The sequence below is a fragment of the Myotis nattereri genome (genome assembly GCF_964212035.1).
Source record: "Myotis nattereri genome assembly, chromosome: 7".
Taxonomy (NCBI): domain Eukaryota; kingdom Metazoa; phylum Chordata; class Mammalia; order Chiroptera; family Vespertilionidae; genus Myotis; species Myotis nattereri.
This window is the reverse complement of record NC_138082.1, coordinates 57339322-57362128: the sequence shown is the minus strand read 5'-3', so window position 1 is coordinate 57362128 and position 22807 is coordinate 57339322. Positions and strand designations below refer to the sequence as shown.

The 22807-nt window shown below is 38.6% G+C and overlaps 1 protein-coding gene across 2 annotated transcripts in view; it reads right to left on the bottom strand.

Moving 5' to 3' along the window:
• Window positions 1–1634: 1634 nt before the first annotated feature.
• The window catches only part of ACVR1C (activin A receptor type 1C), an 80189-nt gene continuing 59016 nt past the window's right edge, over window positions 1635–22807 (bottom strand). For both annotated transcript variants that reach the window (XM_081095174.1, XM_081095175.1), the window contains exons 4-9: window positions 20074–20304; window positions 13994–14161; window positions 12399–12555; window positions 10557–10681; window positions 7901–8031; window positions 1635–3213 (exon numbers count right to left, since the gene is read on the bottom strand). In XM_081095174.1, coding sequence (XP_080951300.1) covers window positions 3085–3213; window positions 7901–8031; window positions 10557–10681; window positions 12399–12555; window positions 13994–14161; window positions 20074–20304 — 941 coding nt within the window. In that variant the 3' untranslated portion in view covers window positions 1635–3084. The remainder of the gene's footprint in view (window positions 3214–7900; window positions 8032–10556; window positions 10682–12398; window positions 12556–13993; window positions 14162–20073; window positions 20305–22807) is intronic.

The window sequence follows — 22807 nt, the reverse complement described above, 5'->3', positions numbered from 1 at the left end:
GAGCATTTCCTATTTATAATTTTGAGAATAAAGAAAAATTAGAACTTTTAATTTTTCTAATCATTTTTGTTAATCTACCCCCTTTCTTAAAAATAATGTACTTGGTAATTAAAATATAAAACTATTGAGTTAGGAGTTCTAGTTAGCCAACATAAAAACAAAAAAAATCTCAAAATGTACAGATTTTTCTGAATTGAAAGTTGCACCAATAAAAACATGAAATTATATTTGGACACACTCAAATAAATTATAAACATAATGACAAGGAAAATGGAGAGGTTAAAACAGCCTTTCTTAAAAATTAAGTAAGTATATTCACCCAACATAAGTGAGTAAAACAGAAAATGTTATCCTCATTTATTTGAAACTATAGTACAACCATAGTAAATAAATAATTTCATTCTCATATATGCAGAAACAATCTATGAGAAATGAAGGTAACAAGCATGAGCAAGATTACTCCCTTCACATAAGCTTTTTAAAAAATCCTTCACATATGCAATTTTTAAAAGTTCACATATTATTTAGATTGTCTGGAATAGCCAAGTAAAGATGTTTCTACCTGTATTGCAAATTGAAAGTAATTTGTCATATGGAACTCAAAACATCCTACTTTGTCATACAGAATTGAAAACATCCTAATTTGTCATATGGAAGTCAAATCATCTTGTCATATAGAACTCAAAACATCCTACTTTGTGCTATATTTATTTGGCAATTTGCTTTCTTCCTCTACACTTCTACACGTCTGTTCCCATTCTCAAGTTAGAGTTTAAAATCCCTGAAGGCAGAACCTATCTATCCTTTAATTTCCCTATTGTGCCCAATATTGGCAAGGAAGATATGGGATGCCCCACATTATTTAAGGAATGGGTGAGTGAGAGTGAAAGTATATACACACTACAGCTGCCAGGTTTTTGGCTTTGATATATCATCCCAGTCAAATGAAGAAGGGTTCAGTAACATACGTCCACAGATAAGTAAATTATAAGCACTGCAGTGTGGTCTATGTGAAAAAAAATTATATATATATATATATATATATATATATATATATATATATATTTGTTTTTTTTCAGACACTGTCACCCAAGCTGTGCTTTGTAGAACATTGAAATCTGGAGTAATAAAAGGTTTGCCCTCCTCTTAATAAAAAGGTTCCGTGGTCAAATAATTTGGGAAATCCATTCTAAAGAAATCCAAGTAACATTTCTTTACTGCTAGACCCATCAAAGCACACAACACACTAATGTGCGGAATCACATTCTAAGAATCTATCAAATAATCCTTTTGGTCTTGGATCATCTCAGTAGAAGAGTGTTCTAAGGAACAGAGTTTAGAAAATAGTATTTTAGGACAATAAAAGATACCATGTTAAACTTCACCAAATTCCTTCACCAAAACAGAATTATAGATTTGTAGGAAATATTTAATGTTCTATGTATTTTTCAGAATTCATCACTTCCACTAGTATCTCCACAGGAAGTAGAATACAGGCAATATTATCATGAGCCTTCTTTCTGCACCCACTCACTCACTCATTTTGAAAGGGTAGGAAATGTTTATTTATACTTACTGATACCCTCTATGGAATTTGGTTGTTATACTTCATTTAAGGGTTTCTTAATTTTTTTCAAGGTATTTCCTAGTTTCCTCTTCCTTTTCTGTTCTTTTCCTTCTAAATGTGTATGCACAAAAGTAATAGGGACCTCTGAAACGCATCTTAAAGACATCTTCTGACAATGGATCTTTATGTTTGATTTACCGCTGCATGTTTTTAGAAAACATTAGTACTTGTCTAACAAATAGGGTGACTCTGACAGCTCTATGGAAAAAACATCAATGGGTATTGTCCTAAGAGTTCATGCAGATCCATTATGATTCTGCAAACAAACAAAAAAAACCCCTCAATTTGTCTTGTGTCACTAAACCACAAATACCATCACGAAAGAAGTTTTGGCACAGGAAGAGAAATACTGTTGGAATTAAAAGGGCAGTAAGAAGCTAGCTATCTCTGCGGTGTGGATGGTCCCAAGGCTCAGACCTAGAGCCAGCTCTCCCACTAGTGGTGTGACTTTGAGACATTTCTCCATGTCTCCAGATGTCAAGCATCTCTTTTGTAAATGAGAGGAAGTAACTATTTCAGTGGCTTTCTAACTGTTTGCTTCAGGGGCTGCTGGATTATGAAGAGTAGGGAAAGGTAGGGGTTGGGGGACCAAGTTACTGGGACCCAGACCTCACTTCCACCTTCCAACTGAGAAGCTCCAGTTCTCTGTTTTGTATACTAAATTTGGAGCAATATTTATTTTTTTATGATCCTGCTTAATTTAAAAAATAGAGAACACCATAGACCAGCAGTTCTCAACCTGTGGGTCGTGACCCCTCTGGGGGTCGAACGACCCTTTCACAGGGGTCGCCTAACACCATCGGAAAACACATATATAATTACATATTGTTTTTGTGAATAATCACTATGCTTTAATTATGTTCAATTTGTAACAATGAAAATACATCCTGCATATCAGATATTTACATTATGATTCATAACAGTAGCAAAATTACAGTTATGAAGTAGCAACGAAAATAATTTTATGGTTGGGGGTCACTGTATTAAAGGGTCGCGGCATTAGGAAGGTTGAGAACCACTGCCATAGACTGAATGATGTTACATTTTGATTAGACATAACATATTCTAGTTTATATTTTTAATGACTGTTTTCATCTCACTTTTTTTCAACACATTTTCTCCATTCATTCATGCACTCTTGGTTCAAGTAAAATAAAACCTTAATGATGCTTATTATTTTATATAGCTTATTTTTTACACCTTTACAGTATCTTTCTTATTAAATACATGAGCTGATGTGTTGCTTTTCAAAATAAAATTAGACAACATGAAGACTGGATAAAGTCAACTCCGGCTTGATGTGAGTTATTTTTTTCATGCTGCCTTTGCACACTTAAATACTGTACTGCATTATCATTGAGGTAGACAACAACAACAACAAAGGCAAAACACATTCACATAAAGAGGGAAAATGGGGGAAAAAAGCTGCGAGAGATTTCTTTTTAACATGATTATCATCATTGGGCTTTGCAGTCTTCTTTGACACAAAGTTGAGAAATAGTCTTCTTAATACGAAGGGCAGTGAGGCGGGCTGCCCCATTGGCATACCAACACTCGCGCATTATTCTCCCCATCACTCGGAGTGCCTTAAAGAGAGAAAGATACCAAAGACTTTACTCACACAAAACACAGTACATGAGAAGCAAAACCACAAATCCAGAAATTGATGCTAAGCTCTGATGAACAAATGGTAAATAAAAAATAATATGAGAAGGAGATTAGGACCAAACCTCTTCAACAATCCTGTCAACACACACACATGTATATTTACTTTACAGAGGCTATTTTTAAAAATACATTTTTTATTGATCTTAGAGAGGAAGGAAGAGGGAGAGAAAAAGAGAAACATCAATGATGAGAGAGAATCATTGATTGGCTGCCTCCTGCAAGCCCCCCACTGGGGATCGAGCCCGCAACCCCGGCATGCTCCCTTGACCAGAATTGAACCTGGGACCCTTCAGTCCACAGGCCAATGCTCTATCCACTGAGCCAAACCAGTTAAGGCAGAGGCTAACTTTTCATTGAAAATTCATCCATTGATTCCTGGGGGTATGGTAGAATGGCTATTGTTTAAAATATTCTAAGAAGAGACATGATAAAAAAAATATAAGGGAAATGGGATGGCTTAGAAATTTACCATATATTTATCTGGGTAGTAAGCACACACATGCATACATTTTTAAAAAGGTCATCAAATTATATATCAAGATTTGTGCATACGTAAAGTATGCCACAATAAAATAATGATCTAAATAGAAATATTAAAAATTCTGAATTTAAAAAATCAGTATTAGTGAATTGGTAAATAAGTAAAATAAATACTCCCAGCAGAAGATGACGAGACTGCATGAATGCAGAGAGATACAAGAAGTCACTAAAGCCTCGTGGCTGCTCTGGGGGCATCTGCTGATCTCACTGCAGAATTTCAGAATTGATGGACCACGTGTGAGAGAGGAAACACAGCCTGAAGCACCCAGAAGGTGTCAGAGCAAGATGCTTGCGAAGTTCTGAGTGTAAGGATAAATCAGACTTTGAAGGAATTTTGTAAAGAAAATTGTCTAACTCTTAGCTCTTGTTTTTTAAAAAAATCAAACCCAAGTCTTAAAGTGTTGCAGTAAGCCTGAGCTCATCATGAAAATCCACAAGCACGTGAGGAAATAAAGTAACATAAGCAAGAGTCAATGAAACAAGAAGCAGTAAAGTCAGACCCATCGAAACATTAGATGCTAGAACTAAATGATATAACATGTAAAATAAATATATAAAATAATTTGTTTAAAGTAGAGGAAATTCAAACTATAAGTATAAAACAAGAGCATATTTTAAAAAGAAAAGTATCAATAAAAACTTATTGACATAAAAAGTATAACCATTAAGCCCTGGCCACTGTAACTTAGTCAATTGGAGCATCATCTGTTCACCAAAGGGTTGCGGATTCAATCCCTGGTTGGGGCATGTGTGGGAGGCAACTAATTGATGTCTCTCTCATCTCTCTCTCTCTCTCTCTCTCTCTCTCTCTCTCTCTCTCTCTCCAAAACAATGAAATAAAAGGCATGACCATTAAAATAACTAAATGGGTGAGTTAAATAGCAAATTTGATACATCTTAAGACAGAATTAATGAACTGGAAGATAAATGTGAGAGCTGCTGTATGAAGACACAAATATGGAAAATAGGGGAGAATAAGAAAATAGCGAAGTAAAATAAAAGGTCTAATAGGTATCCAATGAGTTTTCTAAAAAGGAGTAATAGAGACAATGAGAGGAGAAATTATTTGAAGAGATAATGGCTCAGAATTTTGCAGAATCAAGGAAAGTTACAAATCATCAGAATGAGAAAGTTCAAAAATTCCAACCAAGACTAATCAAGAGACATCAAGACCAAATGCATCATAAGAAACTGCAGAACACTAAAGTAGTCAGGAAGAAAAGAAAAATTAATTCAAAAGAGATACAAATTAGATGCCTTCTCAATAGCAATAAAGGAAACCAGAAGACAGTGAAATAATACCTTTAAAGTGTTTAGAGAAAACAACTCTGAACCTACATTTTTATGCTCAGATAAACTATTCTATTTGTTTAAGATTGTGGACAAAATAAAGACTCTCTCAGACACCCAAATGCTGAAAGAGCTTACAACCACTAGATCCTCACTAACAAAAAACAATTTAAATAAAATATGGTCAAAGGATGCACATTAGAAAGTAAGAAAATGATCTTTGAAGAAAGCTCGGAGAGCCAAGAAGGAATGTTGAACAAAGAAAATTATAAACATGTTCATAAGTCTAAACAAACAATAATGGTATAAAATCACACCAATATCTAATGCATGGAGTTAAAACAAAATAAGATAGAACTAAAATACTGGGCAAAAATAGACAAAAATTGTATGTATAAGCAATACACAAAGTTGATTACATAAAAAATGACTATTAAGTCTATTCTGGGAGTGCAGTGGCCAAGAAATAGAGACAACAAAGTGTCTTTCAATAGAGGACTGGATAAAGAATATGTGGTACCTATACACAATGGACTATTACTCAGACATAAGATGAAATACTACCATTTGCAACAACATGGATAGACCTTCAGAATGTTATGCTAAGTGAAATAAGTTAGTCAGAAAAAGGTAAGAACCATAAGAGTTCACTCATATGTAAGACATAAAACTGAAACTCTGAACACAGACAGCAGTGTGGTGGTTACCGGAGAGAAGAGGGTGAGGGGGATTGGGGTGGAGACATGCCTAATATATGGTGATGGAAGATAATTTGACTTTGGTGGGGGGGCACACAATGCAATATACAGATCATGTATCATAGAAATGCACACTTGCAACCTATAATCCTATTAACCAATGTCACCCCCATAAATTTACTAAATTTTAAAGAGACTAAAGAAGAAATGCTATATAATCACCTCACATTTTATCAAATAAAAGTTAGCTTTTATTTACCCTAATTAAAGTTTTTAAAAACAAAAACTGCAGCAAACATCATAGTTAAGTGTAGAAAATACAAAGTTCTAAGGAGCAAAACAAAGATATCCACTATCACCATTTCTAGGCAACATTACACTGGCAATCCTCAAAAGTGCAATAGAAAGAAGGAAAAGGCATGAGGACTGGTCCCAAAACTCTCATTATTTGGAGACATAATCATATATGTGGACACTCCAAAAGAGTCTATAATTTAATACCTTAAAGGAATTTTTCCACACACAGATACATACACACATAGCAGCATTATTTTAAAAAAATGAAAAATCACAGATCTGACAATCAACAGTACAGTGGTTAAAGAAATTGTGCTATGTTCATACAATGAAATGCTACACAGATGTAAAAAGGAACAGATCTGAGATAAATATGTAAGAGAAAGTAAAAAAAATTTACGAAGAATCTACAGTGAGACTTAATAAGTTTCACAATATACAAAAGTAAGTGATATATATATATATAAATGGCAAAATTCTAAAGAAAAGCAAGGCAATAAATAATTAGTTATGACAGAAACCCCTCAGAGGAATAAAGAATATTCCTAGGTGCTGGAAATTTTCAATTTTTAAAACTTGGTACTGGATTTTCTGCTTTTCATTTTTTATTACATAATAAACTTTACAGATATGACATTTATTCTTTCGTATATATGAAATTATTAACATAAGAAAAATTTTAATTTCAATTTGGTTATAAATGCCTCAAATTCTACCTCTACAGTAAGTACATAGGTAAGCTATCTACATAGAAACACCAAGACATAAGTCTTGCCTTCAATAGAAAGAGCTGAGTGAAGCATGGGGGGCGGGGGGGAAGCAACTGTATAAAATAATGCCTATGACAAAGCCAAATTAAAACATGTAACTTACAAAAAGACTTCAAGCATTACATTTAAGTATGGCAGAAGATATACAGTAATAACTGGGGTGGGGGAGATGGTTTACAGCCTTTCCCCACCTTCCCTCCTTTCTCTTTGTGGGAGCCAGAAAAGTATCCGCAGGTACGGCAGAACCAGCATTGCAATAACCACTTATTGTGTGTCTCCTCTATGATGGTTAGTGCATGTGGGGTTGGGGATTAAGAGATAAACAACAACTGTCCCTGCCAGAAAAGGAAGCTTTTCTGAGGAAAGAGAATACACTCACGCTTCTGCAGGGCTTGGCATTGGGAATAATTTATGGAATAAAAGGGTGACTGAAATTGCAATACTCTTTGTGGCACAGACATTGAGTACCCCCATATGCCTCGCTCCCCACAGTTCCTGGCCCCTTCCTGTGAGAGGGGACCAGGTTCTGGAAGGGATGTGAGCCACTTGGAGCCAAATCATTAAAGAGCCAGTGTGTGACTCTCTAGCTCAGTGGTTCTCAACCTTGGCTGCACATTTGAATCACCTGGGAATCTTTTTAAAATCCTGATTTCTGGGCCTCATTCCGGAGGACCACTGCTCTAGCTCCTCTCTTTTCTTGGCCTAGACACCTAAAAATTATGCATTGAGATAGCATCCCAAGATCAAAATCACCTGGATTTCTGAATCACCACAGGGAGCACAGGTGTTGTTGAAAGTTGCCTAACCTGGGATTGTTACTGCCCCATAACTTAGCATTAGGTGTATATACTACAGCTAAAGGGAATAACATCAAAGACATAAACCTACATATATGAAATGAATGGGATGCCTAGATTAAAAGAGAAGAACTATATGGTCTGTGAAAATCCTCCCTGATACTCACCTCACAATTACAATAGGAAAAAATATACATAAGAATTTAGGCTTACTTCACAGCTTTGCCACTGGTTTGGGATGCTTGGTCGAAACTTCTGATCACAAACAACCTTCCTCATTTCCTCTATTGAGGGATCTGAAGGCACCATGTCATAATAAGGCAACTGGTACTCCTCAACAATTCCTATAAGAAATTTGCACATTAAATTTCCCAGTGTGAATAATAAAGATGCTTACTTTGAAATAATTTATTAGTTAAGTCTTCTAGGCACAAATGGTAGCATGGGAAACTAGAAAGTCAGGTCTATTAAAATTATGCATCACTATAAAATTAAATATATAAGCTGGCGTGGCTCGGTGGTTGAGCGTCAACCTATGAACCAGGAGGTCACAGCTCGATTCCCCGCCAGGGCACATGCCCGGGTTGTGGGCTCGATCCCCAGGGTGGGGCGTGTAGGAGGCAGCCAATCAATGATTCTCTCTCACCATTGATGTTTCTATCTCTCTCTCACTTTCCCTTCCTCTCTGAAATCAATAAAAATATTTTTTAAAAATTAAATATATAAGTTTAAAGTATTCGGTTGAATAGTTATATACATTTATAAATTTTTTATTTAAATTTTTTGTTGTCACTATTGCAGATGTCCACCATTTCCACCCCTCTGACCACTTGCACCCAACCCCCACTCTCCTCCCTTTGCCCTCACCACACTATTGTCTGTATCCATGGGCTATTTTTAATATGTTCTTTAACTAATCCCTTCGTCTTCATAAAAATTTATGTAATCTTGATAATTACATAAATTTTAGACAAAAATTATATAATTATTTTATATAATACTATTATATAACTATCTACTACATATTATATATAATTTCATGTAAATATATTAAATTTATATAATTTTGTTATATAAAATATAATTTATACTATGAAAAGTCTATAAATTTTAATTTACATATCATTCTACTGTGCAATTCAGAAAAAATAACATTTAATTATAAAATTTATAGCATGGCCTTATTGCTATGAGTGAAGTATATTTCTCTATTAAATAACTTTTTCAAAATAAAATAGGTTTATTTTTTTTAAATTGTTAGGCAATCTTTTAAGAGCTGAATTTCTTACATTTGAATTTTAGAACCTCTATAACTAAGAATGTTCCAAAGAAGTAAGCAAAGTATTTGAAGACGGATGGTTTAACATGAAGGTTAATATGTAAAGAGTCTCAAATACTTAGACAAAGACTAAACCTTAGTTATCAGATTAGTACTTAAATTCAAGAATTTCCTGATAAAATCATTTGAATTAACCACAGTCCTTTTAATTTAAAACATTTAAGATGTGTCATAATATTGGAAAATGAACTTCAAATTGTGTTAATAGTACATTACTATTCTGACAGGTGAAGAAAATGTAAGGACAAAAACAGAAAAGCAAAGCTAGACAAATATCAATATAAATAACGACAAATATGTTTGAATCTTGATATTTACCAAGCACTGTTCGAAGCCCTTTAGCTGTTTTAACTAATCATTCCTCAAAGCCACTGGCTAAAGAAAGTGCTATATTATTCCTATTTTACAGAACAAGGAAACTGAGGCACAAAGAGAGTCGTGAGGTTGCTGAAGGTCACACAGCTATTCGTGGCAGATCTGGAACTCAGCCACAGGCTCAGGGTTTCCAGTGTAGTTACAGTGCTTCTAGAAATAGTTTCATCTTTCTGAATGTTTTATTATCTTGTCAGTGAATACAGGGGGAACGTATGTTTCCTCATTCAAACACAATTTTAAGTTTTTCTCTTTTTTTTAAATGAGATTGATGTAAGGTAAAATGAGATCAATACAAAATGCAAAAAGTTGGTAGTGGTTAAATAAGGACAGTTCTTTCATTGAATGTTTATCTGAGTTTGCTCTGTGCTAAAAGCTTCACCTGAATTAACTGAATTAATCCATTACATCCTCCAAGCCAGTGGGGTCCGTTTTATCATTTCTTCACTTCACAATTGGGGAAAATGATACCAAGTAACTTGCCTAAAGTCAGATGTTCAGGAAGTTGTTAAACCAAGGTTTAGTTTAGCCCTAAATCTGTCTCACTCGAAAGATAAGCCTCTAAACCATTTAATCCCAGTATTTACTTTCTCCCACTGATGGAACAGTCCCATCAGACTGCGTTGGTAGGGTTTCATTCTCTCAAATTCTTCCTCTCATTATTCATCTCTAAACTGCTGGGAGCAGTAGAGTCAGGAGTTAGTCTTGGCTCACCTCTGACCTCCACTTTATACCCCACACATTCCTCATCACAGGAAAGAAAAGAATAAGAAAAGTCTGAGAATCAGAAGACTTCATTTCAAGTCCTGTGGCCTTGGCAAGCCATTTCACTTCTTTGGATTTCATTTCTGGTATAAAATAGGGATATAGCTAATGGCATACAAACTCGAGTAAATATTTCAAGTGCTTTGCTAAGTATCGTTATGAAAATCAGAATTATCAGGAGAACTGTCACCCCCACATAAGCGGTAATCATAATATAAAATCTCCCATTATGTGCAGGACACTCTACTTTTGGCACTTAAAATATATGCCAATAGGTATTCTCTTAACTAGTAAGAAATCATTTAATATAGTGCTTAGAAAAAAAAGAACATCATATCTCGTATTCAGAACATCAAAGAAAAGCAGACAGAAAGAATATGCCCAACATCTTACCTCCAACTGAACACCTTCGGGCTATTTCCCAGTAAACCAGACCAACAGAATAAATGTCAGCGCGTTTGAAGGACTCAAAGATATTCACATTCATTGTATCATCAAGCATTTCAGGGGCCATATACCTTAAAAAAATGCACATGTCAGATTCTGTGTATGGCTTTATAGCAGTCCAGTAAAACATAATCTTATTAAATCCTGATACAAAATATAAGTGAAGATAGCTTACATCGGTTTTACAGGTGGATCTGAACCACTGTACTATAACAGAATAAGATTAAATAATACATATATTGACTCAACCATCATTTAAAAAATATTTTTAATAGAACGAGGGGTATTAAAGCATGTGTGCCAGGAGGCAAATGCTTGGAAAGCACAAGCCGGAGGGGATTCAGTAAGCACAACACTCAATAGGAGAGACGAAACTCCATTTCCACCAGTAGCTCCTTGCCAAGGAAAGCTCCTTGAGGGCAAAGAGTAGGTTTTATTCATGGTAGGCCCAGTCCTCCAGCACAGAGCTCAGCAGTGCCCCACAATAATCTGTTCTGAATGGACACACTGGTTCCAAGAAACATATACTAGTACATTTTATATTGGCTCCAACAAAATTACACTCTTATCTTAACAGGACTAACCCAAAGTAATATACGGTTTCTGAGACCTGACTGAGCCTAGCGAGCTGTCCTAGGGAGATTTCGAGAACTACTCAGAGTTTTCAGGCGAGGGTGCAACACGCTCCCAAACTCTTTTAAAAGTTTTAGATCCCAGGGAATCTGGCATCCAAGGCTCCCCTGAGAGCTCCTAATGTGGGGACAGTACGATGGGCAAAAGTCAAAGCTCGCTTTTTATAAGGAAAAGAAAGGAGGCCCCATAGGGCTGCCCAGGCTGAATAAACGGTCTTGAAGTGTTTCTGGGGCCTCATTCAAGTCTCCCAGGAACCAAGTGGAGGACTCAGAGGGACTGGCCTGGACTCTCAATTATGGCCTGGAAGTTGACTATGCCAGCTTAGAAATTCTCCTTTCTCAAGGGCCTTTAACAGCTCCAGGAAATGTTTGGGTTGTTTCTCATTTCAAGGTCAAGAAACCTGGGAGGATGCCAAAGGGGCACAGAGCCTGAAATACAAATAAAAGGAAATGAAGCATGCTGACCCCATGGTCACAGGCTGGCCACAACAAGGAAACACCGGACGTCCCACTGCAAATGGGGCCGTCCTATACATGTGTGGTATACTTGATAATATACAAGTCCGCTCTTAACTCTCAGAGATTCTGTTCCTTGAATGTGGGAACTGTGTCCGAACTCATCATCAATTTGGGAGACTTAAGGTTAAATGCAACTATGGGTAAATGCAGAAGTTGTTACAGAACATTTTCAAATACTGAGAGAACACAAGAGTGCATATATGTAAGCATTATGCACAGTCCTCACCTCTCACGTCCACTATATAGATTCGTATCTGTTGTTTAGAATCTGAGCATGTAGAACTAGCCCTGAGTTTCAGTTCATTTGTGAGGTATAAAGGCTTCGGGGGACATTGTTTTCCTCTTTTCTGTAGGAAAATATGTTCTCAGAATGTGACACACTAAAAACAATATACCACCATCTCCTTCACCAAGCGTCTCCACTGGCCAACTGGCTACTTTCTGTAAGACCAAATGCCAACTCCCCTTGCTTTATAACCCTTGCGCCACTCATTTCTCAGTGACCCAGAGAAGACTTTTTGTTTTCTTGGGCCTAATGATTTCCCATTTGGAACTCTGCCCCCGTCCCTATACACATCCCGGACATTCATGTGTATGGGACAATCGTAAGACTTAGTGCCAAAGTAAGTTGGCTTACCTTTTGGTTCCCACTTTAGGATTCTGAGGTATGTCAATAGTGTTCAGTATGGAATCGTGCTTCACAGCTAAACCAAAGTCTGCTATGGCACAAGTTTCACATTTTTTCACTAAGATATTCTTTGATTTTATGTCTCGATGAGCAATGGCAGGTTTGCCTGTGAAGGATGAGACAAGAATATTCACTTTTGTCATTACTGAAGACTGAATCTCTCCAAAAGGAATTATTTTGAAGACTTGGCTCACATGTCGCCTAAAAGAGGTCTTCTCTGACCACCTATTCTTCATCCGAAGTCATTCGCCATCAGAGTACCCCATTTTGCCTTCTTTATAGCTCATATCACTATTTCATATGTCTTACTTATTCATATATATGTTTAATTATCTGCCTCTCCCAGCTAGACTATACACTGAATAAGGGCAGAGATTGTGTCTCAGTCATCACCGTGCCCTCAATGCTTAGGTCACTAGGTCACATTTCGTAGCCACTCAGATATGTTTGCTGAATGAACAGGAAAGAATTAGCATTGCTATGTACACATGAAAACACAGCAAATATTCTCTTACAAAACATGTTTCAAACGTCTACGATCCTAGATGAACTGTTCTCAAATGTGGCCTGAAGATCCCTGGGGGTCCTTGAGACTGCTTTCCAACTATATGTCTGTACGATGTCACCTTTTCTTCCCATACTTCAAACAAAGCAACATGTTGGAACAGATTGAATGAAGAACAGGCATGAAAATCCAGACATTACACCAGTCATTAAATAGATTTGCAGAAATGTAAAACAAAACCATAATTTTTACTAAACTGGTTTTTGCCTTATAAAATTATGTGAATTTTTTAAAATTATGTTATTTATGCTAATATTTAATTGGTTAAATAATTATTGTTATTTTAGGTAAATTAGTATTTTTAAATTTTTCAGTTTTAGTTCTAATATAGTAAATATTAATAGATATAATTCACAGGCAAAAAAAACTTTGGAGAGTCCTCAATCATTTTTAAGAAATCAAAAGGATCATGAATCCAAACTGGAGAACCAGTACTCTGACTGAACTAATGACTTTCTAGAGCCAATTCTCTATTAATTCAGTAAACAGAAAAGAAATGTTATTATGGATGATATACAAAATGACAAGTATGTAGATGATAGTTGGTTCTATCATGACAAAATCTTCAGCTTTATAAAGTACCTTTAGTGTTTCTTTACATTTGATAGCTGTAATAAAATAAAATACAATTAAACACTAAAAGACAATGTAGTATTCCTCCATGGGCAGTGTTGCTCAGTGGGTAAAGCATCAGCCTGCAGACCGGAGGGTCATCGGTTCAATTCCTGGTCAAGGGCATGTACCTGGGTTGCAGGTTTGATCCCTGGCCCCAGTTGGGATGCATGTGGGAGGCAACCAATCGATGTGTCTCTCTCACATCAATGTTCTCTCTCTCTCCCCTTCTTCCATTCTACTCTCTCTAAAAAATCAATGGCAAAAATATTCTGAGGTGGTGATTAAAAAAAATAAATAAATAAAATACAACTTAGTGTTCCTATCTTCATATTTAAGGAGAAAAACTGGGAAATAAAATACCTACCTTGTGTACCAACAATCTCCATGTGAAGGTGGGCCAGACCACTAGCTATGGAAAGTGCCAGTCTGGTCATCCCAGCCACGGTCACTATGTTTCTATTCAAATAGTCATACAAGGAGCCCTGTTCATGATATTCCAAGACAAGCCAAAGTTGGGTCCAAGTTCCATTATCTAACAGGAAAAAATTGGGGTGCTGTAAATATATGTTGAAAAAGAAGCCAAAAGTTTTTAACAAATGTCAGTGCTTCTAGTAAATCTGTATTGTTAACAAAGCAAAGTTAATTCCTTCATGGATAATGCTGATGGTTCAAATTCATAAAGTAAAAAGTCTCAATGAGTTCCTGAAGATGTTGATATATTACAACCTGTTATATGTTCCCCATCATAGCTATAGGAATCTGTGAGGGAGGCAGTGATTCTAACTGAACAACTTCCTTATTCCCTTGATATTTGCCAGTGATAGCAACCACATTATAGGAGAAACTACTGAGAGATGCATTTAGGCTCAGTGTTGTGTTATAAATTTCTCTTGAGATTTTAAGAAACATTGTACCAATAAAAAATAGAAATATAAAAAATTTACACAAAGCATTCGTACTGCCATAGGAGCTCTAACATTCTAAGAATGCTAATATTACTTACCTTTCTAATATGAAGTTGATGATTTTCCCCCAAATATTGTATATTAAGAGCCAAATACAATAACTAGACATTTTCAAATAGTTCTCCCCCATTAAACCAAAAGCTAATCAAGCTTAGAAAAGATTGTTAGCAGAAGAAAAAAACAGCCTAAGTCTTCTTCAGGTATTATAGTCCCTAGAGTTAGCTTTAGCTTTCAGGATAAAGTGTCTACAATAGCCCTGGGCACTCCTGACCAGTTCCAATGCTCAGAGAAACAAAACTATAAAAAAATCGTTGCTAAGGACTTTTTCTACCTAGTGTTAAGTACAAGAGCTCCTCTTTATCCAAGCATTTAATTTCCAAAGCTGGTAGTGAAAACACTTCCTAGCAATGAAAAAAATAAGCATAACATCATAAAGTTTACTACTAAACTGACCTTATATAAAACTAACCCTTACTCACACCTCTCTCCCAGCTTAACACCAGTGGCTATCTTTGCCTTCTCACATCAATGTCTTTGTCAGACAGTTGACTAAAAAGTGAAACTTTAAGTGTTGCAAAAAATACAAAAATGCATGATGATGAAAGTGATGTTAGAGACTATTTGGAATCAGGTACAAAGCTACTGACAAGGAAGCTACTGACAGGTAGACCAGTAACTGAAGAAGAGAAAATCAAGAATGATCTTTCTTGTGCAAATGATCTTTCTTGTTTTATAATCCAATAAACATCATGATTAAATTAGCCCATCAAGATGATCCATATAACTATAAGTCATTACTACTTTCACCACATTCTAATTAATCTAACCAGGAGGTAGTTTAACTCAACATTAGGAAGGAAAAGAATTTCTAACAGCTTAACAAGAAATGTTTCATTTTCAATAGGCTGGATATATTTTCAAAGAATATGTAGTTAAGAATTTGGAAAGAATCTTTTATTTCTTTTTAATTTATCTTTATTGTTGACTAGAGACCCAGTGCACGAATTCATGCACCAGTGGGGTCCCTCGGCCTAGCCTGAGGGATCAGGCTTAAACTGGCTCTCCGACATCCCCTGAGGTGTCCCAGATTGAGAGAGGTCACAGGCCAGGCCGAGGGACCCCACTGGTGCATGATTGGGGCTGGGGAGGGATGTGGGAAGCCAGCCAGGGAAGGACTGCAGGAGGGCTCCATGGCTGGACCCCAGTAGCAAGCTAACCTACAGATTGGAGCATCTGTCCCCTCGTAATCAGTACACATCATAGCGACTGGTTGACTGGTCAACTGTCTGCCTCCTGGTGGTCAGTGCATGTCACAGCGAACAGTTGAGTGGCCTTAGCATATCATTAGCATATTACGCTTTGATTGGTTGAATGGCCGACTGGACAACCAGACACTTAGCATATTAATCTTTTATTATATAGGATAGTATTACAGATGTCCCTTTTTTTCCCCCCATTGACCACCTCCACCTGGCACCCACCCCTCCCAGGCCTTCACCACATTATTGTCTGTGCCCAGGAGCTAAGCATATCCTATCTAATAATAGAGAAACATGGTAATTAATCATAACTTCGCTAGCCTTCCCATTGGCTAATCAGTGAGATATGCAAATTAAATGCCAACTAAGATGGCAGCCGGCACACACGCAGCTGAAGCGAACAGGAGACTTGCTTGCTCCAGTAATGTAGGAAGCCAAGGTTCCCCGCCTGCCACTGCTGGGCTCTGAGCTTGCACTCTAAGAAACAATGTTGCAATTATAGAAGCTAAACAAACCCCAGATACCTGCTTTCAGCCGTCAGAGCTGGAGCTGCAACAGTGTTTCAATTATAGAAGCTAAACAAAGCCCAGACACCTGCTTTCAGTAGCCGAGGTCTCAGAGCTGGAGCCGAGCCTCAGAGCTAAAGCCAGCTCTCAGCTCCAGTGACGGTCATAGAAGGTAAATAAATCCCAGAATAAAAACAAAAGAAAAAAGGAGTGGTTGGGAGCTTCAGTCACCCGCCAGCCTGAAAACGGCCCTCAACCCCTCACTCAGACTGGCCAGGCACCCCTCCCAGTGGGGACCCCCACCCTGAAGGGGGTGTGACCAGCTGCAAAGAGCCATCAGCCCCTCACCCAGGCTGGCCAGGCACCCAAGCGGAACCACCATCCTGATCCGGGACACCCTTCAGGGCAAACCAGCCGGCCCACACCCGTGCACCAGGCCTCTATCCTATATAGTAAAAGGGTAATATTGAAACTGACCCTAACAGCAGAAGGACTGGGAATGACTGGTCACTATGATACACACTGACCACCAGTGGCAGACACTCAATGCAGGAGCTGCCCCCTGGTGGTCAGGGCGTTCTCACATGGGAGGAGCTCTGTTCAGCCACAAGCCAGGCTGATGGCTGCCAGTACAGCGGTGGTGGTGGAGCCTCTCCTGCCTCCTCAGCAGCGCTAAGGATGTCCGACTGCAGTTTAGGCCTGCTCCCCGCTGGCAAGTGGACATCCCCCAAGGGCTGCCAGGCTGCCAGAGAAATGTCTGATTGCCATCTTAGGCCCAATCCCCTGGGGGGGCCTAAGCCAGCAGGTGGTCATCCCCTGAGGGGTTTCAGACTGCGAGAGGGCATAGGCCGGGCTGAGGGACCCCCCCCCTCCCCCCCGAGTGCACAAATTTTTGTGCACCGGGCCTCTAGTCTATAATAATAAAAGTGCAATATGCTAATTAGACTGGACAGCCAAACAACATTACGGAAATCCTTCCAGATGACCTTCTGGATGAAGCCGCAGCTGCGAGGGCCAAGGCAAGCCACGATGGCTGTGAGGGCCAAGCCCCTTGCATGAATTTCATGCATTGGGCCTCTAGTAAGCATATAAGTTTCCTGAAAGAGTCTTTCTTTAAAGCTCATCTTGGCTTTAGACAGTTTTTCTCTAGCAAATCAGATAAAATAAATCATCAGCAAATGTAATCATGGCCAAAATGTATAATAACCTAAGTTTCTCTTTTGCCATGTAATTAATAATGGATACTTTCATGATCCAGATTATCTATATATATAAAAGCCTAAGCGACTAACTAAATGACCGAACAACCAGTCACTATGACTCACATGGACCACTAGGGGGCAGACGTTCAACACAGGAGCTGCCCCCTGGAGGTCAGCGTGCTCAGCTGACCAAGCTCAGAGACACTGGGCTCAAGCCTCTCCCGCCTCCAAGACAGCGCTACCGGGCCACTGTGGTGGCAGGTGCAGTGGGGCTGGGATGAGCGGGAGCAGTGTGGTGCTCGGTCCAGGCTCAGGCTGCTCCACGGCTGCCTGCCACTTCGCACACTACTACATCCCTCAGGGGATGTTGGGCTGCCAGTTTCGGCCCAATCCCCGCAGGCCAGCCAACATCCCCCGAGGGGTCCCGGATTGCAAGAGTGCGCAGGCCAGGCTGAGGAACCCCACCAGTGCAAGAATCCATGCACCAGACCTCTAGTATTATATAAAAATAATCATAGATTTTTAAGTTTTATAGGTATTGGTAGGTACCAGATATCCACAGATAATTTGTTTTTTTTAGCTAGAGGTTACAATCTCTACCTCCCAAAGTTCTTTATGTATTACTGAATCAAATAAAAACCAATGGACTGGAGATACACTCACCTTTGTTCCCTGTTCCCCTTTGAGGAAACTAATGTACAGTTAAATGAATAAAAGTTATGCAAAAAAAAAGAAAAGAGGGAAAAAAAGGAAAAAGAAAAGAGAGCATAGGTAATCTACAAACTTTATATCCAGTCTCTGATTGCTCTGGGATATATACAATATTTTTTAAGTATTATTTAAATACCAGAAAGCTGATGCTCTGTCTTGTTCCACAAAACTCAAAAAATGATACTGTTTGGTGCTGTTAATGTTAAAGGTCAAGATATAAATCATACTCAAAGTACATCAATAGAAAATCTCACTGAAAGTGTCTTGCTTGCTGCCATTCCCATAATGGTGACAGAAAGCTTGCATCCTGGAGTTTAAGCTTGTTGCACAGATGAAAACTATAGTCCTGGCAAAGGTGAGCATTCAACTAGCATTCACTGATATATTTGTATCAATTATCAAAACATGCCGGGAGCCGGTCCATGCTTGCTGTTTCAAGGGACCTGGCATATATGGCATACTGTTCTTAAAATGTTTGCTCACCTTCTTGGCACTATGTGTTTTAACCAAGGTCTCCTCTCTGAGAAAGGTTGTTTCCTCAGGTAGGAATTTTCCCCTGAAGTTAGGGAGGGAATAAAACCACTCAATTAAGTGCCAGGCGGGTAATTAATCACTTTAACTACGAACAATCATGCTTAAGCTACATAATCTTTACTCCCTGGAATGGAGATAAGAAACGCCCTAACCTTTGTAATAGAGATTGATAGGATTGAATCAACTGGTATAAATACAGATGTAACAAGACAGCAAGACACAGAGAGAGAGACAGCGAGACACAGAACCTAGGCACAGAACCTACACAGAACGTTCTCTAGAGACAGAAGAGCTTCGCTGGAGAGAACATGGCAAAGGATCCTGGACAGAAACTGGCCTCAGAACCTAGAGACAGAACCTAGCGAGAGAACATGGCAAAAGATCCTGGACTGAACCTGACTACAGAAATTGGCAAGAGAACCTGACTAGAACCTGGTGACTGAACCTGGCTGGAGAAATGGCTACAGAACCTGGCTGGAGATCCTAGCGAGGGAACATGGCTACAGAACCTGGCTGGGGAACCTGGAGAACCTGGCTGGGAAACCTAGCAAGAGAACATGGACACAGAACTTGGCTGGAGCTCCTAACCAGAACTTCACTGGAGAACCTAGAGATCCTAACCAGAACTTCGCTGGAGATCCTGACCAGAACTTGGCTAGAGATCCTGGCTAGGCTGCTGATCAACTGAACGCTGCCTCCGTATTGTTCCTTCTTCGCTGCCTCCTTGTCATTCCTTCTTCGCCAACTCCATCTACGCCTTTGGGGACCCCTGGACCCGCTGGGGCTGGACCCCAGCAAAAACACTGAAATATTTCTGTCCTGATTAGCTAAGAGCTACTATTGAAAACCCCCAGTGACATTCCTTTCCCCTGGACACTCAAAGCAGCCCCCGCCCCAACCCCTACCCCCACCAAGATGCCTCCAGATCTCTTCATGATCCACCAAGCACAGGGATAAAAAACCAGCATGGCAGGATTCTGTTCCAGTTGAAATTTCTGATCTGATTGGGAAGTTCACCAGTCGTCAAATATTTAAAATGTCAACCTGGCTACAGTGTCATCATCATTTCATATGACAGGTTTGCCCTTTGCCCTGCTTTATTGTATGGTTACGCACGTGTATCTATGGAGAAAAGAAAGGATTTTTTCTTTTCTCAATAAAGAAATTAGACTTTCATGTAGACTTTATTAAAATAAAAAGATGATTTATTCTCATCTGATAATAGACATAACACTTTCTTTGCTGAAACCGGTTAGATTGAAAATACCTTTGTTGTCAGCAGCAATGAAACCAAGGACATTCTCGTGTCTCAGCATCACCGTCTGGTAAATTTCTGCCTCGCGAAACCAGGATCTTTCATCTCTGGAAGAGAATATTTTCACAGCCACGTCTTCACCACACCATCTTCCATGCCAGACCTCACCAAATCGGCCTTTTCCTACAATCTCCTGGAGGATAATCGTCCTGGCAATTGTTCTCTGAACCAGCAGAGGTAACCCTAACCAAAGAAAAGATGGGACGGATGGTGAAGAGCAGTAAGTGCCAGAAAAGAGCTGTCAGAATGACCGGTATTTTCACATAAAAAGGCCAACATTTAAGCACTTTAATAATTTTATTGATGTTGAAGAAATAAGCACCTTTATACCAAAACTTTAATGTCAAAGCATGCTAAAAACATATTCCAAATTCTTAATATGAATTTCTCTTCTCATATTCACAAATACAAATTTCTTAGACATAGCCTGCTGCTACAGATATCTGATCTTTCTAGAATTGCTGCTGAATTCCCTGATTTGTACATTAAAGCCAGTCAGATTATTAAGTACACAAAAGTATAAAAAAATGCGGTTAGCCTTTAAAATAAAACATATTGGTTCCTAGTACAACTGGGAACGCAGAAGAATTCTTTGAGAATTTTTTTAAAACAAATTAAAATTGGAAAGTGAAGAATCAAATTCAACAATCAAGTAAGATAATCATGTTATCTAAAAGCAAGATGCAATGATAGAAAATATCAAATGGATATTTTCTGCAGAATAAAAGACATCAAAGAAAATATATTCTAAGTGCATGTAAAATATTTAGATTCTTTGAATCAATAACTCTACCTCTATAATTCTATCCCAAAGATTCAATGTAATTGCAAAATTTCTGTCAAAATGTTTAATATATTATTATTTATAGGAAAAATAAGGAAAGGTGTCTGATAATAGAAAATTATTAAATACTAGAGGCCCGTGCAGGGGTGGGGGGGAAAGGAGGGATCCCCTCAGCCCGGCCTGCACCCTCTCACAATCTAGGACTGCTGGCTCCTAACAGCTCGCCTGCCTGCCTGCCTGCCTGCCTGCCTGCCTGCCTGATTGCCCCTAACCACTCTGCCTGCCTTTTTTATCTCCCCTTATCACTCTGACTGCCTGCTTGCCTGATTGCCCCTAATTGCCTCTGCCTCAGCCCCCACCGCAGTGGCTTTGTCTGGAAGGACGTCCTTAATGACGTCCGGAAGGTCGTTCGGCTATTCGGTCTAATTAGCATATTATGCTTTTATTATTATAGATAGTGCAGAGATTAATAACACAAATAAGAAGAACCTGGCTTCACATTTCAGCTGTGCCACATGGTAGCCAAGGGCAAGTTATTGAACTTCTCTAAGCTTTGGCTTCCTTGTCTGAAAAGCAGGAGGTAATGGTATCCCTCATCTCATAGCGATACTATGAGAATTAGCAAGCATGTTAAGCTCTTAGCACAGTATCTAGCATATTACACACTCAGTAATAGTTAGTCCTCAATATTATGTCTTAGGTCAAATTACTCAGAGCCAATAATAATAATGCTGCTTACGAAGAGCTATGTCCTAATGATTCGGTTAAATGCTTTTGCTGTGTTTAATAAAATAGCGCAGTAAATTCTATCCATTTAAGTAAGTGTACCTAGCTATTCAAACTATGCACAGGGAAAAGACTGAAAAAGGAAATATACTAAATGCTACTTCTATTTAGTGGCATCAAAGGGAACTGTGATAGGCTTCTTTCTAATATTGTACATTTTCTTAATTTCTACAGTGGGTATATGACTCATAATTAGAGGAAAACAGATAAAGAGTTTACAGTAGAATTTAATCTAGAGAGTCATGTGCAGTTGTTGTCACTGTGCTCGATAGTGGGGAAACCCTCAGAGCAACAACTGCACAAGCTCTGGAGGGCGCGCCTCTGCTCCTGGGATGAGCCAAGGTGTATTCACATGTTCTCATCCTCACGAGAACCACCCACTATGGCTACATAAGCACAGATTGGAAGTTTGCTATTATGGGTCTCAACAATTAGTCAAAAAGCCCCACAGCCATAAAGTTCTTCTTAGATCATCTGGTTCCCCTTATTCATTTTAGGAAAGAGAAAATGGGGGGCCGCAGTAATCACGGAGTGGCCCAGGAATAAGCTGTTAGTGGGGAGGCCGATTTACAACTAAAACACTGGTCTTCAGTCCAGATTCTTGCTTTCTCACCATTTAGTGGATAAGATGCATTTCTCCCCTGCTGGGAAGATTGCTAGCAGCAAACTATATGGGCTATTTTTGTAGGCTACAGTCAGTTTTACCATTTGACCACACACAGTAAAAGTTGTACTAACGCCGAGACCGGTTTGGCTCAGTGGATAGAGTGTTGGCCTGCGGACTGAAAGGTCCCAGGTTCCATTCCGGTCAAGGGCATGTACCTGGGTTGCGGGCACATCTGTGCAGGAGGCAGCTGATCCATGTTTCTCTCTCATCGATGTTTCTAACTCTCTATCTCTCTCCCTTCCTCTCTGTAAAAAATCAATAAAATATATTAAAAAAAAAAAGTTGTACTAACAATTATTAAGTCAAATCTCAACCCCAATCTCTCTCCTCCCTTCCCTGACATGCACACACATACTCACAAAAACGTCACCACCACCAATCGTTACCAACAACAATGCAACGATATTTGGTTAGAGAACTAGATAAGCCAATGCTTTCAAATTGAAAAT